This window comes from Epinephelus lanceolatus, chromosome 4, assembly GCF_041903045.1.
Source record: "Epinephelus lanceolatus isolate andai-2023 chromosome 4, ASM4190304v1, whole genome shotgun sequence".
NCBI lineage: Eukaryota > Metazoa > Chordata > Actinopteri > Perciformes > Serranidae > Epinephelus > Epinephelus lanceolatus.
In genome coordinates, this window is record NC_135737.1 from 26,547,200 (window position 1) to 26,566,855 (window position 19,656).

The 19,656-nt window shown below is 42.2% G+C and overlaps 2 protein-coding genes across 2 annotated transcripts; one reads left to right on the top strand and one right to left on the bottom strand.

The window, feature by feature from the left end:
* The first annotated feature begins 5,228 nt into the window (after window positions 1-5,228).
* slc1a5 (solute carrier family 1 member 5) lies at window positions 5,229-15,890 on the top strand. The gene is made up of 8 exons (XM_033631898.2): window positions 5,229-5,905; window positions 11,266-11,308; window positions 11,432-11,500; window positions 11,605-11,771; window positions 11,907-12,140; window positions 12,318-12,512; window positions 13,581-13,715; window positions 13,832-15,890. Exons 1-8 carry the CDS (start codon window positions 5,367-5,369, stop codon window positions 14,064-14,066), a joined length of 1,617 nt encoding a protein of 538 aa, XP_033487789.1. The 5' UTR covers window positions 5,229-5,366; the 3' UTR covers window positions 14,067-15,890.
* A 596-nt stretch (window positions 15,891-16,486) lies between these two features.
* fkrp (fukutin related protein) lies at window positions 16,487-19,656 on the bottom strand. Its single transcript, XM_033630747.2, has 2 exons — window positions 19,279-19,656; window positions 16,487-19,016 (listed from the first exon to the last, which is right to left on the bottom strand). Exon 2 carries the CDS (start codon window positions 18,916-18,918, stop codon window positions 17,320-17,322), a length of 1,599 nt encoding a protein of 532 aa, XP_033486638.1. The 5' UTR covers window positions 18,919-19,016; window positions 19,279-19,656; the 3' UTR covers window positions 16,487-17,319.

The window sequence follows — 19,656 nt, forward strand, 5'->3', positions numbered from 1 at the left end:
TGATGATCGCCTCTGTCCAGTCCTTTCGTCCTATCACATTTAACCATAGTTGCCTTTGTTTTTGTTGATGGGCAGTGGTGGCTGGTTTTGAGCCATAACTCCTTCTATGGCTCCCAGTTTCACAATATGATGACATTTTATGTAGCCCACAGCCCTGTGGTGGCAAGTCGTGTTTTGCCTCCAGCTTATAAAATTACGTCATTGTGACGTTGACCCGAAAAGGTTCTATAATAAATATGTGGCGGATATGCATGGGCAAATTTTGAGACAGTGTGCACCTGGGTACAGATATGCACCTCGCTTACATAGGAGCCAAACTTTGTGCTGGTTTTGCATCGCTTTGTGGTCATTACGTGTCTCTTTGCAGGTCATTTGCATCTTCTTGCGGCTAGGTACAACTGCAGCTGGAGCAGCTATGTGACCTGCCCACTAGCTACATAACTTGGCCACCATAACCTATACATTGGTCTACGATCAGCTCCCTTTGCTCCTTGGTTCGGAGGTAGAAGGCTTAAAGAAAATGTTAAGTTTGCATTTATGGAGTAAGAGGTTAAAAGAGAGGTGGTAAGGTTTGGATAAGGGAAATGGGAGGGGTTATAAGCCGTTTCTTATAAGGTGAATCACTTCTTCATGTATGACGAATTATAAAGTAGATTATTGCTACGTTTGTCCCTTTTTGCTCATTACAATGTCGGTTGTAGCATGGTTCAGATAACTGTTGCATTGGTGGGATTGCCTTATAATAGAGGTGAGTGTGGTTTGTAGGGGTGTGGCCATGCTAAAAACACAATGTGTGCAGCTATACATCTCTACATCTCTGTTTTCGTGGTCATTTTGAGTCTCTTCCTGGATGGTATGTGGTAATTTCAGTGATATTTTGTAGGCAAAGGCAAGGGGGGCCCTGACACTGTACCTGGTCCATCCATGAGTGAGACTGCGTTGTTAAAACTCAGGTGCAGGCTTACACAGGTTTTATTGATGCACCATCATAGAAACTCATGGACTAAAAATCCGCTTCTGCAAAGCAAAACCGGGTGAATAGATATACATCTTAAGATAGTCCACCAGTATTTCATACACAATATTGCCATGTCAAACCTCAAATGGTTACATATAGAAACACTGACAAGTTGCACATCGGATGGAAAATCAGTCAGAAGATCAAAAGCCCTGAGCTCTGTTATCTTTCATAAAGATTATGTAAGTAGGACTGGGCCACCCTGAGACTGGTCCCATCCAGTATCCACAATCTGATCTTCAAAATATTATCAGAGTGCAACTTCTTTTAATGTTGTGTATTTTACCATGGTAACTCTTGAGATGCTTCCTGTGCAAGTGATTGATATGATTGATATTAGTATGTATCTACTACAATATGTCTTCACATTCCTGCCTCACTGTTTCATTTCACAGTTACACTGCACATATTTTAAATGGTATATTAATCGTATTTTTTTTATATGTGTTTCTTGTCGATACACCAAAACACAAAACCATATTCCTTGTATGTAAAAACCTACTTGACAATAAACCGGATTCTGTTTCTGATTGTAATAACATACCTTCCCCACAGGGGTCCCAGAACAAGCATGTTCTATGAGGCCAAATGATGCTAAATAAAAGAGCCAGCAAGTAATTTAGATTATTTACATTGAAATTATAGTTCACTTATACATGAAGTCAGTCTGGTTATGACAGACAGGCTGCAACAGACACAGGAGGATGGCTGCAGGCCGGGCATGTGAGTCTGATTACACAGTGTAAATCCGTAAATAATTTTGGGAGGCCCCTCCTGGTCACGAAAGGCTCTGTGAGATCAGACAGGGTTTAGGGGCCTTCTCGTCACTTCTGGACTACAGGGATAACAGTGGTGCTGAATCTAGTGCTGTGTTTTCATGACTTAGCACTTTCCTTATCATTGGTTTATATGTCTGCATTCTTTTGATTTTATCCACTGAGATAGCTTGTCTTGGTCAAGATACTGTGGAGATTTTGTAGAAATCTACATCAGAGATCTACATAGGTGACCTTGCAGTCAGTGAAAGCCTTTTTGTACTGCACCTTGGCCCTGCTCGGTCCTGCTATATGACAACAGTAGAATATAGTTACTGGATTGCACATTAAGATGCAGGATTAACTTTCATTTCTTTCTCCAGCCTTCCAATATTTTTATTGTCAGTCTCCCTTTCTTTCACCTTTTGTTCTCACGATACCTGAGACAGCTGCGCTTTGTTGTCCTGACACTTTTTCCAGTGTCCCAGTTTCAGGAGTCACGTGATGCTTGTTTTACGTGACCTGGTTCAGGTACATCATAACTTCAGCAGTGAGATGATTAAAATTCAGTGTTTTTGTGATCAACTTTAAAACAAGCTTCTGTAAAAAAAGATACAAACTGAGGTGAAATTTGAGAATAAAAAAAATAACCATGGTTTGCATTTTGCATTGTTGTAAGCTTTTATAAGGATTTATACATCCCGTTTTGCTTTTGCAGAACAACTTGTCTTTTTATTTCTTCTTTACATTTGTCCGAACAAACTCAAACATGAAAATAGAGGAGGGCTTTTATTTTGACAAAATTAAAGACATTTACACCATAAACTGGTGCAGCAAAAGCACAAATTGGTGCATAAACATTCAGCTGAATGCAAGAAATTTTTGATGCTCTAACTTTTCTGTCGGAGGACTCCTAAAACCCCATGTTTAATATGTGTCCCCCACAATTCTGAAAGGAAACTTATGCCTTTCACAATCCTAACATGCTGATGTTAAGAAAGAATAATGTTTATCATGTTCACCATCTTGGTTTAGTGTGTTAGCATGCTAACATTAGCATTAGCACTAAACGCAAAGACCGGCTGAGGCTAGTGAGAGTGTCATTTTACAGATATCCAGACATATTGGAGAATTATTTAATGAAAAGAAGTAGGACATGGACCTCTGTACCAAATTTTACGACAGTCCATCCTAGTTGTAAAGATATATCACTTAAAACCAAAAATGTCAAGCTGCACTAGCTGTGTAAAGTGTCCTTCATATACTAAGTGGTTATTGTTAGACTGTGAACTGGGTTTAATGGTAAATGCATAGGAAGAGAATATTTAAACCAGTAATCAAAGCTGTTGCCACTGGAATCTGCGCTCATGTCCGCAGCATGCTCTAGGTTGTCAATATCATTGATCGAAGACTCTTGTCTGCACAGTTTTGTCATCCTTGTCGTAAGAGATTGGCATTTATAAGACCAGTCAAATAGGATGTTAAAAATCAGCAAAACCTCATCTCATCAGCATGTGCAGCTTGTGTGAGTGCAGTGTGTGTTTTCATAGATGGGGCCTACTCTAGAAAAACTCTCTCGGCTCTTGTGTCATGTGCCTGCGGGTTTAGCTATTGAAGTTGTCCTTTCTCACAGAGTAATGCACTATTTCACAGAATCATAGCAATTCCTTCAATCATTCACACAGTCAGAGGGAACAAAGAACAAGCCTGAGATAACAAACTGAGCACTGAGAGGGCAGCTTCCTACCAGCCTGGGTTCTGGTCCTGTGGGCATTCTTTGGTGTTAAAGGTGCTTTTCCCACAAATTTCTACCAGTGGGACTCTGTTTAGAACGGGCTCGGATTGTTGTTTGAGTGTAAGCTTACCCCAGGCTTTCTTGGACCTCTACACACACATTTTAGGCTATCAGACTGTAGTCCTCAGTATTTTGGACAATGAGAGTCTGTCTCTTGTCACAGATTGATACCCACCTTGCCAAAAACTGCAGGGTTGTAGTTGGGAAACTATGATTTTGAAGAAAATTTGAAACCGCTCTTTTCCATCCCAAACTTTCGTTCTCAGTCACTTTCATTCCTATTTTTTGCCACCACTTGTCCCTGTATAAATATCAGAATGAAAGTAGAAGGATGTGGTGTATTGCATGCTTTCCTGTCTATCTCTAATGATTGGGTAAGACAAAGTGCCGTTGACATGATGCAAAGCAAGCCCTTAATTATCATCATTTGTCATTCAAACATACCAGATGATTAATGATTAAATAGATTAATTGTACTGCTGTGCTCGTGGCTCTACATGCACTATCCTTTGATGATATAACTATGATAACAATGGCATTCATTGAGTTGGTACTCGGGAGGAGAGCAAATAAGCATACAGAGGAGGGAGGTCTCATCAAAGTGCAGTGGCAGTCTCCACAGCTGTTCAGGCAAAGCCTCCGAGTTCAGCAAACGCAACCCAGTTATTGCTATTCTAATATAAGAGAGTAGTATTTCAGTATTGGCTGAGTTTCTTGGTTTTTGATTTTAGCTTTTACATTGGGTTTGATTTTCAGCATTTTTTTTACAACCACGTTTTATTCAATACTCTGCATGTATGATGATACAGGAGTACAGATTAATGTTTTTCTTTTAAAACAGTAATATCCCCCCTTTACCCACCCCCTGCTCCTAAAAGCAGAGTAATAATGACCAAATTAAATGAATAAAATAAAAAATAATAATGACTGAATAACATATACACAAAATATAAAGTAATTTTGCAACTACTTAAACAAAGAAAACAAAAGAAAAAATGTATTTAGTTATATTTATGCTCAAGGGAGTTTGCATGTAGTTGTGCTTTTCACTGCATGATGCAATACTTGAGGCTTGTTTCAGGGTTATACTTTAGTTTCAGAATAATTTACATCATGTACCATGCATGGAGACTTGTTGCTTTAGCTGTAGTGTGTGTGTGTGTGTGTGTGTGTGTGTGTGTGTGTGGCCAGCCCACTTGGACTTGCAGACATCTGAAATATCTGCAATGGTGAAACAACATTTTTCAGAGAAGCACACGTCTGGCTTCTGCTTCAAACAACTTTATCATCCAACCAGACGAAGTTATAACAGATGGAGCGCATTTTACTAAAAGTAACAGCCCTTCAATCTTCATTTAGGCTAATAAACAGTAAAACATGAACCTGACCAACAAGGCCTTCTTGTGATGTTTGTGACCTACCTGTCCACATTACCCAAACTTCAACAATCTTGTGTATGGTATGATGAGCATGATATTGTGTTCAACCTAAAATAAGACACACAATGCCTTAAAAGAAGGATGTCTAATCGTATTTGCATTTTAATGAATGTAATGGAACAGTTGAAAAAATTAAATAAATTATTTTTAAACACGCCCAGTTCACACGTGACAGGGAGGGGGCGTGTATATTCTGGTCAGATAAGTAGGCTATCCTGTGAGTAACAGGAGCATCGTGTACTTGTGCGGGGCAGCTGTCGCCGTGTGGTGACACTACTTAGAGGTACTCTCACTACAATTTTTTTAGCGAAGTATTTGTTCTTTTAGGATAATTTCCATAGTAACTTTTAACGCGTACAATGGCTGAGAAGATGGACATGGAGCAAGGCAAGGCAGCCAATGGCGAGGCGCACCTCGATGAGCAGTTGGCCAACGGCACCAACGGCCCCAAGAAGGGCAGCAAGGAGCCGCTGGCCCAGCGGGTGAAGAGGATAGTGATGGCCAACTTGCTGGTGATCCTCACCGTGGCCGGGGTCATCATCGGTGTTTTTATTGGACTCGCTGTGCGCAACGCGGACCTCACCAGGACCCAGATCATCTACGTCGGTTTCCCCGGTGAGCTACTCATTAGACTGCTGAAAATGATCATCATCCCCCTGGTAGTGTGCAGTCTGGTGTCCGGGGCTGCCAGCATCGACCCCAAAGCTCTGGGCAAACTTGGTGGCTGGGCTATGCTGTTCTTCCTGGTCACCACCTTGATTGCGTCCTCCATCGGGGTTGTGATGGCTTACATACTGACGCCGGGGTCGGGTTCCATATCCAAACCCAAGATCCAAGGCTTGGATGACGACGTACCTGCCGCCAAAGAAGTCATAGACTCCTTCTTAGATTTGATCAGGTGAGTGAATCCCCTCATTCAGTCTCACCTGCTGAGCTCACAAACTCTTTAGAAGTAATTATGATGGCTGGGTTCATCAGCGCCTTCCCGCGGGCACACGTTGCCAAAGTGAGATACAGTAGCTCTCGGGAAAAGATACAAGCCCCTTTTTACCTTCTGTCCCGTCTGGTAACCTTTATTTTTACAACACAAGGGAAAATAACTCTAACAGTGGGATAGTAGTCAAATGAGACCCTTGGCTCAGTCCATCATCAGATATGCGCGCTGTGGTGCTGTAATGACAACTGGCAGTTGCGTCAGCTGAGCTGTGACCAGTAACTCCCAGGGACAGAGCGCCGGTTGCCACCGACTATTTAATGAAACCAACACAATCCTTTTCACATTTAAAATAACTAAACTTAAATTACTATTCTGTTTTCACACTATTGCCTTCGTGATATTGACACAAAACTGTTCAGTGAGAAACATATTCATATAAATACTCCCCAAAAGGCACTCCACATTCCAAAAGGCCCTAACATGTGCGTAACACCTTGAGAGACGAGTGGTTAGACTCTTCATGTCGGGACTGTCCCGTCTGGGACAATAAAACCACCACAACTTCAGTTTTATTCTAAGTAAGAACTGCTTCACCATGACTTCAGAGGATGTTACTTTTTTTATGAATTGACAACCAGATGTGCGTCGTGGGCCACATTTCTCGTCCAGGCTGATGCGCAGACACGTGGAAGAAAGAAATGTGGTGTAACATGTCTGATGTCACAAGGCTGTCTAAGTGTCCTCCAACATGCAGGCCTTTTGGCACAGTGTGTTCTCCACTGTACAGCTCTAAACGTATCTGATGGAAATTAGTCTTTTTTTATCTGCGTGTCACATTCATGGGACATTCATGAGACCTGTGCCACCTCATCTACACTGAGGATTAAAGGGAAGCAGGGTGCTCACAGTTGGCTAACAATTGACTCAGAGCCTGAAATAGTGAGACGTGAACATCTTCTGACACATTCTCATGTCTTACACAACTACTTCCACCCTCTTTTACCCCAAAAGCAAAGATAGCATGATGGTATTGCTTATCAGGGCGACTATGCTGTGAAGGTAAATTGAATTGACCTTTTGTGTACACGTTGCCACACACTGTGATGTGAGCTGAAGCGGCCGGTTCCCTTACAAAGACAGGAAAGTGGACTGTATTTAGCATAAACACACTCCTTTGTGTTTAATGGGAATGTGTGATCTCTCTTTAACAGTCCATTATCAGCTAATTTGATGCCTTCAAACAGTTTTCCGTTTCTGCAGAGAGATCAGAACTTTCACTGTTCACATGCAGTCTTTTTATGCTCGGGACTCTGTTGCATAATTTTGTCTGGTTAGTTCGAACATTCTTTGGAACGTTGAGAGCCGCTTTCCATTTTCCAACCTCTCTCCTTCTCCTTCTCAAAGAGTTTGTCCTGGCAACCCCCTCCTTAAAACATCTCATGCTGCCCACAGCCAGATTAGACATGCAAGAGTAACAGGGCAAAACCTAACCACTCGCAGATGATCACTTTTACCCCCCTTGTTTTCAAATCTGAGGCCGACACATGCCGGTATTGAAGTTAGAACACAATGTTCTAGTTTCGCAAAACTCAGATGGGCTATTTGGCATTTTGTCTGACTCTGTTCATGTTTAATGATGAGGATGTAAACTCATAATGTAGAGCAGATTTACCCCGAGAATAAGTGCAGCAGTTGTTGTTAACTGATGCTCCTGAATGCAACATCTCAGATGCACCATGTCCAGATTTGTTTACTGTTGCTGGCTGCTGTTTTGAAGGAAAAGCTCAGTAAAGTAATGTTTATCTCGTGCAGGACAAAAGCTCTCTCACACACACACACACACGCTATCCTAATAGGACAGCAGGCGAAACCTGTGCCTCTCATTAGAGCAAGCCCTCTCAGTTGGTGTCCCAGTTAGTTTTGACAACAAAGACAGTGTGGGACTGTGACACAAGAGCTGCTCATCACAGTGTAAAATTGGCCTGGTCATTGTTCACAGACACAAACCCTATTAAATTATGCTCTGTCATTGTCCACACAGTACAGTAAAAGACCACATGTCAGCGTAGGGGTGTATGTGATGTGTTAAACCCTGGCTGGAGCCACTCCCTACACATCCTTATTGACGTTTCCCATCCCCCGCCTTTGTTTGGTCTCCCACTTAGAACAATATGGTCCACATTCACAGGTGACGGATATGAGTTGGTGCTAACATCACCTGTGAATTTGACTACATGCGTTTTTTGCCCGAGGTTACAGGAAGTTAGTGACATTACATACCGATTGTGTGGCACAAAGTATTTCCTCAAAGAGGTTCACGCATTGCCTGCTTTTATCCCAAGTACCTGTGGTGTTAGACTGTATTGGATCCCTTTTTATCCTTTATTTTTAGTATTTTTCATCTTATGGATCCAAGCTCAACATTGCCATCTCAGCTAAAGTCAAGTAGTGTTCTTTTTCAGCTTTCTAGTAAATTAAGGTGGAATTTCCTCTTTTTAAAGGTCATGTGTGTAGGATTTAGGGACATATATTGACAGAAATAGACAGAATATAATACAATTTGCGTGCTTTCTTAGTGTATAATCACCTGAAAATAAGAATTGTTATGTTTTCATTACCTTAGAATGAGCTGTTTATATCTACATAGGAATTGGGATGTCCACAGAGTCCGCCATCTTGTGCCACCATATTTTTACAGTAGCCCAGAATGGACATTCGCATTTTTGCATCAGCCACAAAGCGTCCCCCTCAACGAACAGAGTGTCCACAAAACACTGATGAAACTGCTCTATTCATTGTTTCTACCAGTTTCAACCACGGGGTCTGTTTGTTTTGGAGAGGAGGAGACCTCTGTGGATAATGCAGCTCCTGCTAAAAAACCTCCTGAACAATGAACACTGAAGGAATTCTAACTGGGAGAAGTTTCAGCTGGTTGCAATCTACAGTCCACACCTCTATATGCCACTAAGGGTGCTTTCAGACCTGCCGTGTTTGGTTCGGTTCAATTGAACTCAAGTTCGTTTGAATGTTTTGTTTACTTCCTGGATTTTTCCTGCATGGAAATTCTGACCAATCAAGAGCAGCTTTCTCGCGCAGGGCATTTTATCTGGTCCGCTTGTAAACGCTGCTGTGAGAACACGAACCAACTCTAGGTAATTATGCAACTTTGAAACAAAATTAGTCCCTGATTTGGACCGATGCAAGACAGCTGAAAATGCCCTAAATCCCCCTAAATCTTGCACACTGTTCCTTTTAAATAAGCTGCTTTACCTTTCAAACTCCTGATGTTACATTTTAAGGAATGCCTCGTCAGTGTTGCTGACAACATAACATTTTTTAGCAGGTAGCTAAACATATGGAACAATAGACACAAAGCTGTGAACATCTGATGGGCTTTAAACTTACTGAATGTTCCTAACTCATTATACTCAAACTTTAATTTCACTACTCTCCGGATCCCGTCTAAAACTGGCTCAATGTGAACAGAGTGGGAGCATTTTTAAATTCATCATTCGTTCTTTTAAAGACCTAGAGTCATTGTTGTAGGGTAGGGGGTGAAACATTTATTATTCTATGACATGCATGGATTGCTACCTGCTTGTTGCCAGATCCTGGTGTAACAAGATGCTCGGAAGACGTCAGAGCAATTATCAGTAGCCCGCCATAAAAGAAACACGCACATGCACGCACGCACGCACGCACATACCTAATGATGTTTCACCTTGTGTGGATTGTTGTCATACCACTCTGATGATTATCGTTACCTGTGCTTGGGCACGTCTTTTTACGTTGTCAAAAATCATGTGTGTCTTACAGGATTTTACAATATGTACAGCGTCTGAGATCCTCTTCCAGAATCCCAATTTGAGCCAAAGAAAAACTCCACAAAACCAAAACGAGTAGAGCCTTTAGATATATTACTGAACATACCACTTATTTAGCATAGCAAGCATATTGGATGCAAAAGGAACACACACAAGGATGTTAACCTGTTCTGTGTTGACTAACTTGTTGTGTATTGTAGAAAGTAAACTGTAGGTGCTTCTTCAGAAAAGTAAAAACGTGATGACTGGAGGAAATGAAACCTTTGACTGTCTGTGAATGCCTAAAAATAGTGCACACGTACATATCCTTTATTTAGAATTGGGGTTTTTTTACCTGTTCCGTATAAAAAGGAAGTGGAGGTTTCTGCTCTGCGTTGTCAACTCTATGCAAAATTTAGGTCAATGCACAATGCAAAGCAATGCAGTGCTGCCTTTCCCAAACATCTAGGTCTTTTTGACACTGAAAAACTTGACTCAGGAGGACACAACATGGTTTAAAGCCCTGTGTTATACATTGCGTGATAGTATGTGCATCAGGCTCCAATCCAGCAGTTTGTGAAGCTGTTCTAAAATTCATTAGGCCTAATTATACTAAATTGACACATATACAATAAAACAAGAGTTAATCTATTTGAATATCCAAATGAAGACTAATATTGACTTGAAAGCCCGACAGCCTCTTTGTCATGGCTTTTTGCTGCACAACCAGAAGCTGCATGCCGCCCTGTCTATCCCACAGTCACATGATGTTTAATTCGGATGCATTATGGTTCCAATGAAAGGGGAATGAATGGTTGGAAAGAGCTTGTGAAGTTAATTCCTTAATATACTCTAAATCCATTACATATAGGGGTATCGGGGACGCATGGGTTTCAGGAGTTCTTTAGAGATTTAATATGCAGCTCAACCTATATAGCAACGTGTGTGTGTACTCGTTAGCGGAGAATGAATAACACAACAGCGATTAGAAGTAGAGGGGGGGAGGAAAAAAAGGGGATTAATAGTTAAATTCTCTGAGCTATTTCCACATGATCGATCTTGTGATTCCTTCTGTTTGGGCTGTCACTGACACCCAGAGGGTGTAGCTAGCCACTGTTTCTACAACAGACAGAAATAACTAGTTTTTTTTTCAAAGTGAGGCTATAAGGTAGGACTCTTATGTGGCACACAAACATTTCAGACTTAGAAACATTTATGAACTCAACAGAGATCAGTCTTTGGCTGTACAATGTGTTTGCCTTGTAGCAATGTATCCTTGCTTCGTGTGTCCTTTCCCATAAGCGGTCAAGGTTGTTTCATGCAGTTGTGTGTGCCGATAGAGAGAAAACAAACAAACAAGGCCCGAGCATTTGCATTGTGTTGTGCCGTTCGGTTCCCAAACATGTAATTTATCCCCTTCCAATCACAACCACATGTTTTTTTTGTTGGGTTTTCCCAAGGCCTCTAGTAAACACTTGGAAGTGTTGTTTAGTTGTTGTGTTTTTTTTCTTTCTACAGGAACATCTTTCCCTCCAACCTGGTGGCTGCTGCTTTTCAATCAGTAAGCACCTCAATTCTATAATTTTACATAATTAAGGTCTGAAATAGTATAAAGGAAATGCTTGGATAAGATGTCTGGGTGTAACAAAATAACTAACTGGGCAAAACTTTCTTTCCCATCCAGTATGCAACCAGCTACAAGCTGGTAACCAGGAATGGCACAGATGGAAACCTTAATATCACAGTGGAGAAGGTGAGCAAAGTAAAAGGCTGAGTTGTCGGCATAAAATATACCACAAATACATTAAGGATTCTAATGTGTTGCCTGTCCTCACTGTTTTTCATATGTGTCTTTAGGTGCCCTTTGGAACCGACCAGGATGGCATGAATATTCTTGGTCTGGTCGTGTTTGCCATTGTGTTTGGTATCGCTTTGAGGAAGCTGGGAGAGGAAGGAGAGATCCTCATCAAGTTCTTCAACTCCTTCAACGAGGCCACCATGGTGCTGGTCTCCTGGATCATGTGGTAAGAAAGACCTACATGTTAGAACAAAATCAGTGTTAAATACGCTTGATTATTGAGTACAGGTTTTTTTTCCTAGAAGCATAATTATATAATCATCCGTCCCTTCTCTTTCCTGCCCCTCCTGTATCTCTACAGGTACGCCCCTCTTGGTATCATGTTCCTTGTAGCTGGCAAGATCGTCGAGATGGAGGATGTTGGTAATCTGTTTGCCAGTCTGGGAAAATATATAGCCTGCTGTATCATTGGACATGCCGTCCATGGCTTTCTCGTACTGCCCGCCATTTACTTCGTCATTACAAGGAAGAACCCATACACCTTCCTCTGGGGGATATTCACAGCTTTGGCAACTGCCTTCGGAACAAGCTCCAGGTAATAGACTCAACGGTGCTCACTTCTCTAACTCTCCCGCACACACACTTGTTTGTTCTCTCTAAATATAAAATACTGAGGCGCTCTTGTTCTAAAACATACACACTTTCCTCCTTCTACAAACACATGTGCGCATACCTTTCGCCGTCTTACCCTGGCGCATTCCTTGTCTCTTAGCTCGGCCACTCTGCCCCTGATGATGAAGTGCGTGGAGGAAAATAACGGCGTATCCAAGCACATCAGCCGTTTCATCCTGCCCATCGGAGCGACGGTCAACATGGACGGAGCTGCTCTCTTCCAGTGTGTGGCTGCTGTTTTCATTGCTCAGTTGAACAACTTTTCCCTCAACTTCATCCAAGTTATTACCATCCTGTAAGTCCTGAAACGCACAGTTGCCGACTAGATTACATGTTCAATTGTACATTTGCCTCCTTTTATCAAGTACTTCAATGTAGGGGTGGGCGATTTATCGAATATACTTGATGTATTGCAACTTATCCCAAGTGGGATGTATAATAATGACTATATCGCAGACACTGAGTACAAACTACAAATTTTTAAGCCACCGACAGGAGACTCTCTTACGGCTCCTCCCTCTCGCAGACCTAATATAAATATATATATTTATAAAAAGAAAAAAAGGCTCACAAACACGATGCAGGGTGTGCGTTTTCCTAACAGCAGTGCTCCAAACTACGATCATTTAGTCTCATTTTGTGACCATGGAGCACCAGTGTGACTTGCAAATACTATTATTATATGAACTGGAGAGCTATTCGTTTATTTTCCCACAGTGGATCAACCCTTATGTGTAATAGTGCTGCTGTAACTAACAGCTAACTGTTGACCAGAAGCTTCAAGTTCACAAAACATCAAGAGCACGACCCGAGACGAGCCAGGTGCTTCAGAATAAAAGCACCAGTGGTTCAGCTTTAAATAATTTCATTATAATAGTACTTTAACTTTTTTGTAACAATACTTTATTTAACTTTATTATAACAGTACTTTATTTAACTCTATTATAATAGTGCTTTAACTTTTTTTTATAACTGTAGCTTATTTAACTTTATTATAACTGTACTTCAACTTTTTTGTAACAGTATTTTATTTAACTTTATTATAACAGTACTTTGTTTAACTTTTTGTAACAGTAGTTTATTTGACATTATTGTAACTATAGTTTATTTCGTAGTTTAGTGTTTTAGTAGTCTACAGTAGTTTAGGGGAGATTTCAAAATACCGAGATATACATCCTGTATAGCAATACAGCCTAAAATTATTGCAGTGTTATTTTTTTGGCCATATCGCTCAGCCCTACTTCAATGTAAATATAGTTGGTATACAGTGATATATAAAATTTCATGTGTGTGAAGATGCTGTTTAAAATTGTAGCTGCTCTATCTGTGTCTAACTCTGTCATCTTCCCTCTTAATGTGTTAGTGTGACAGCCACAGCGTCCAGTGTTGGAGCAGCAGGTATACCTGCCGGTGGTGTGTTGACCCTGGCCATCATCCTGGAGGCTGTAGGATTGCCCACCAATGACATCTCTCTCATCCTGGCTGTTGATTGGCTTGTGTGAGTATTTTATGTAGACATAAAGCACGGCAGCCAAATAACATGACGTATGTCACATATGAAATTACGATGGGTTAATATTAAAACTGCTTGGCATCCATTCTGTCTTTCTTTAGTGACCGTACCTGCACAGTGCTGAACGTAGAGGGCGATGCCTTCGGAGCTGGGCTTTTGCAGCACTTTGTGGATCGTACGTCCAAACGAGACGAGGGAGCAGAGCTGAGCGAGGTCAGGATGGGAGACCCAACACTTCCAGCCCCTGAGAGCTCACCGCTCATTGAGAAGCGAGGTGGGAGGGACAGTGCAGACGCTGCTAAGAAGGCTCTTGGTGAAAAGGAGTCCATCATGTAATCCAGCTGCTGACATTATCAATGAAAAAAATACCTTTTTTAAAATTGTTTTATTACGTCACCTTTTTTATTTTTCCTCTGTGTTCACCTTTGTCAGATTCCCATCTTACTATACAGAAAAAGGATCATATTTGTTATGAAATATATCATAATATGCTTTTTATATGAACAGACGTACGATTTGTCATATGTAAAGCTAAAAGCACAAACACTTGTTCTTTTTATAGCTGTAGGGGGTTAAGGCTTTTAATATTCTTTTATTGTGGCGATGACTTTATCTATGCCAATGACTCTCTTGTGTACGATGCCTTTCTCCTGGTGAGAAGAAGCAATGAGGTACAAAGGTAATACTATCCTTAGTAGCACTCACTGACGTCCTAAAGCTAAATGAAGGAACTTTTTCTCAAGGATTCAAAACATCCACGGACACAGATGGACCTCCGAGCATTTCTGCCTCTTCTAATGGACATCGGTGCGATGGCAGACAACGCAACCTCAGGTTTAACTATGGCTTGAAGACTGTCCTCCAACTACTCCTTAATATTCAGAGACCAAAAATCACATCGACTCAGCAAACAGGAAGGAGACCGATGAAATCCTGATAGCATTGAATGACATTTCCAAGAAGATTTTTTTAAATTACACCCTACATTTTACTCATCCTGTTGCTCTCTGTCGGTACACACATTTTATCAAGGCACAAATGGGTTTTAAAGCAGTCTCTAACAAGAAGGACAATATGTTTGATGTTGTATAAAAGTGTGGTGTGACTTCATGTGATGTGTAAGTAACAAAAGTCCTTCCACTACATGAATATAGCAGCAATTTGACTGTCCGGAGCTAAAAGGACTTGAGTGAACGTAAGCTTGTCTCCACTGAAACCTATTTATGTTTTGGCTGTGATGGCCATAAAGACGAAATACTAGATTTATGGGCTTTAGGCCGACTTGTACACTATTTTCGATGCCTCAGATGCCCCTGAATATCTGTTTAAAGTAATATTTATTTCCCTAAACAAAATCCAAAGACATTTTTCGCCCATGTTTTATCATGCTGTTCCAGTTTCAAGTCTTGTAATAACTGGTCGGTGATAGTTTTTTTAAATGATGTATTTTTCTTGGATTATTTCAAACTTGTGGGTGAGTCTAGTTTGTGTCTGTAAGGTACTTCTGTTGGAATTTTCTCTGCAGTTTGTCCACAGGCATTCAGGAAACTTGAAGACTTTGGAGAATGTGTGGTGTAGCAGTGATGAGATGAGTTGTACTCGCCGCACCCTGGAGTGATAGAAACTGTTTTCTAATACTACATGCATATATGAATCATACATGTGTACAACATATGCTATGCACGTATGATTACCGGTACTGTTGCACTATTGAATGTTTATCTCTTCCATCCATATCATCTTGAACTATTTAAAGCTCTACCAAATAACTGGGGTGTGTGCTATTAACATATACAAAGATTCTCCATACTGGATCAGCTCAATGTTAGTGTTGCAGTGTTTCCCATGATCATCTATGAAATTGTTACAGGCCCGAGGCCTCGTCACTCGGTACAGTCTTATGTCACCAGAGTGCTGAAATGTTAACCATTGCCTCAAAACAGCTTTTGTGTCTACTTTGTGCTTTTATGGTGGAAGGTTTAAGATGTTATCATTCCTCTGAGATCTTTTGCCGTACGGATGTCTGTCTGGTTCGAACAGAGTATTTGTGTTGTGTATATGGTCATGTTAGTAATGACTTTGTTACAGAGGGGTTGTTTCAAAACTTAGTCTGAATTTACTGTCTTTAGGGTTTTAATAATAAAGACTTTTTTTAAATTATGTGGCTGTCTCTCTTGGTCTGTATTTAGTTTGTCTGCATGAGAGCTCCATAGTGAAATAATGCTTTCACCTCCGTTCTGTAGCAGCATGCAAGAGGAGAAACATACTCAGTTACTTATGTTTTTGCATCCTAAAATAACCACACAGCCTCTCAGCTGTATGGATGCTTATGTCATTCCAAGGCCATATATGAACAGTGTTGATTATGGTGAATAGAAGGAATGAAAATACACCTTGGGGAATACAATATGAGCAGCAACCACAGGTGAAAGACAATGACAGGACAACGTCTTGTGTAGTATATGGAAGCTATTTACATCACTGGACAAGTCTGACAAAACAAGCGAGCTGCATTCCTGTGTGTCCTGTCATAAAATCCTCCACCCCCTGGGCCCCTGCCATATGGCTGAGGAACTCCCATAATGCCTTTGACACAACTTAGTGCAGAGGCTTAAAGGAGTTACAGAGGCTGCAGAATAAATAGGTGTGTTGTGCCATCTAGTGTTTAAAAAAGAAAATTGCAGCCAATATTGCACATTCAATGTATTTACAATGGATTTGCCAACAATTCTCAAAACAAATGAATAACGTAAGTCAACCTGTTACGACGTCTTTATTTTACCGGTTCATGACTTGGAGTGACACACTGATACATCACACATGTAACAACGCTACAGGAAACATCTCGTACCCAGAGAAGCTTGTGTGTTTTTATGTCCGACTTCCCTGCTGAATTAAAATTTCATTTAAGTTAACACATAATGGGTGCTCAGTAGTAACACACTTAATTTTGGTAAAGGTTATTAATTTACGTTTCAGTAAAAGTTTTCTAAGTCCTGATCATCCTCTCCATACGGACGAATGACGGTATGTTTCTCATTTCACCACATCGAAATGTACGCACCACGCTACAGCTGTCAGATACCAGTCGGCATCGATACACAGTAACATCCATTCATAAACCGCAAAACTGACAAAACCTGTGCAAATCAATACAACAATCAAGAAATTCATAAAACACCTGTCGGGGCAAAAGCACTTATGTAACACAGATAATCTGTACAGAATCTTAAATCCTGCTTAAGATCATGTACACTAGCTTTTAGTGAGAATCCACATCTTCACAGCAGTCATATTTATACTTTACTGTACAATACATACAGATTTCGTACAACATGTGGTAAAGCCAGCCAGTCTTAAAGATATGCCTGATGTAAACTCACTAGTGTATGGATTTAAATCTTTCCAGGCAGTCCAATGTTGGACTTAACATCCAAGTACTGATCTAGCTGTCTTAAAATTGACAGCAACGGCAGTCATTTTGGCACCACATTAGTCCCAAGCATCATCTTTTAGTCTGTTTTTCGTATAAAAAAAAGTGGCAGAATTTTCTGAACAGTCGACATAAAACACACTTCTTTATCGTCTCTTATAATTTGCTTCTGTCCAGCCTCTTTTTCGAAGGGTTGGGATACTGAGGGTTCTCAATCACCCCCTCGCCGAACTTGAGTTCCAAGAAAGCTCGGTGGTTGTTGGGGCTGTAGGCAGTGATGCCAGCAAAAGACATTGGCACCAGCGGCTGCAGGAAGTGCTCCGGGAACTCCACGTCTTGTTTGTGCTCTGTCCATGTGTCTTTGGTCATGACGCCGTTTCGTGGGTAGAACGGCCAAAGGTCAACATGCAGGTGGTTGGCCTCGCTGTACTGGACCCTGTAGAAGTCTCCTTCCACTGCGCGCTCCCAGACATAGCCATTAGCATCCACGAGAGAACCTGAGTCCAGGTTCTTCAAGTGATCACAGTTGGGTACGTCTTCTAGGTAAATGCCCAGGTCCACGTCATAATCCCATGGGATGATGTCCTGATGGCGGACAGCACCCAGTAGAGTCCCCCCCTCGAGCCAGTAGCGTACGCCTGAGGTCTCCAGGATATTGATGACATACTTGGTGGTTTCCCTGAGAGCACGCAGACAGCAGGGAGGCGTCCAGCGATCCAGATAGAGGTAGTCTGGAGTGTCATCCTGCACTGTGCCAAAGCAGCGAGGCGTCTCTTTACTGCAGCCATACCACTGTTCCTTCCCATCAGGCAGCAGGAGACGCTTCAGACCAAAGCTCCTCATGAGCTTCCCTGTTGTCTCCTTCAGCCGAGTGTCAGCCTTCCACTGGTTGTGAGCAGAGCTGAACAGTGGCCGGTGGTTTGCAGCGAAACAGGGGCTCTCCAGCAGCTTGACCTTCCAGCCTCTCAAGGCAGTCTGGACGAAGAGCGAGGAGAAGAGGGGCCTCCCCAGAGGGACAGAGAGGTTAAAAAGATCCTCTGTGCGAATGAGGACAACTGCATCTCCCTGTAAAGCCGTACACACGCTCCCGCTGCTCCCGGACGCAGCTGGCGAGTAGGTGGCTGTCCACTCTCTGAGGTTCACCCGCAGGTGAAGACACTGCACAGCAGATCGAGCCAGCACGGGGGCAGCTACCAGCCTCACGGGCCCCCCACCCTCACCCTCCAGCTCCCTGATCAGCCTCTCAATCGCCCGAGGTTGCTCCAACTCCACTCCATCAGGCACCACCAGCACAAACTCCGTCTGGATGTGGAACTCTGGCCTGTGAGCTTGCGGTGGCTGGTCCGGGCTGGGGGTGAGCACTAGAAGGCGTGCGCCCTCTGGAAGCACCAAGGGAGGGTACGGTGACGTGTCGGCCACAGCCAGGAAGGGAAGCTCAGGTCTCTGGCGGAGGAAGGAATTCGCCACATCCCCAACATAATTCTCAAAGTTTTCAAACTCCCGCAGAAGAACAGTCACACGTGGGCCACGACTGTGTCCCTCACCTCCGACCCCTCCAGGCTCACCTCCAGTGCCCACAAGTGCCCCCAGGCCTCCTCCCAGACCGGAGGCTGGTAGGGCAGCCCTCCTCGTGCCCCGCCCGAGCTCCTTCCTTTTCTCCATCATCTGCTGCTGGGCCCGGGACACATAGTAGAGAATGAGGAGGTTCAGGATGATGGCGCCAGTTAACAGGCCCTGGCAGAGACTGATCCGCATGGCAGCTGATGACGAGACGAGGTTTCAGTGAAGAAATCCAGTGGTGGGTCTTAGGTCCCCATTAGTGCAACAGTAGAGGAATGAGAGTTGATGACAACCTGTGAAAAACAGAGGAAACAATGCAGCTTATATGTGTATAACAACTGTACGGATATCTTGACTGTGTCATACAACCTAAAGCTACTTTAATATGAGACATAGGACTACTTTGATGCACTGAATATTATCCTAGCCATAATCAGTTAATCTAAATGTAAAACAAGGACAGGTAGCTCAATGCAAGGTTTCCTTCTATAGGCTACATAAAATGCATTATCAACCTACACAAACAGGCTGAACAAATTCATGAACACAACTCACCTTAATTTGCATCTATTTTATTCTTTATTATGCATCAGCCATGTTATCAGGAGCATTTCCACCTTGGAGCCTATTGACCTTGTTGCACTATACTTGCTTTCCATGGTGGTCCATCTCAGCCAGCTCTGGTAGCACAGGAGCAAACCTGGCTGAATCGGTAACAGCAAACACACAGATTAATCCGCATTGTTAGATGATAATAACGCGTTTGAGGATGAAATCTGGTCTCCAACATTTAGAGAAGAAATCCAAAACCAAGTGAGCCCCAATCGCACCAGAATACTGCATTACTGTTTAGCTTAACTCAAGCTTAACCATTAAAACAAACTGCACGATTTTACCATTAAGAAATCACGCTTCCCGTCTGTTGCCCGCAAC

Bases quoted from the DNA above. Each gene is read 5' to 3' on its own strand.
- slc1a5 (XM_033631898.2), top strand. From the start codon at position 5,367: ATGGCTGAGAAGATGGACATGGAGCAAGGCAAGGCAGCCAATGGCGAG. The intron at 11,772-11,906 runs GTAAGAAAGACC...GTATCTCTACAG, and splicing joins CTGGTCTCCTGGATCATGTG to GTACGCCCCTCTTGGTATCA. The intron at 12,513-13,580 runs GTAAGTCCTGAA...TTAATGTGTTAG, and splicing joins ATCCAAGTTATTACCATCCT to TGTGACAGCCACAGCGTCCA.
- fkrp (XM_033630747.2), bottom strand. From the start codon at position 18,918: ATGCGGATCAGTCTCTGCCAGGGCCTGTTAACTGGCGCCATCATCCTG.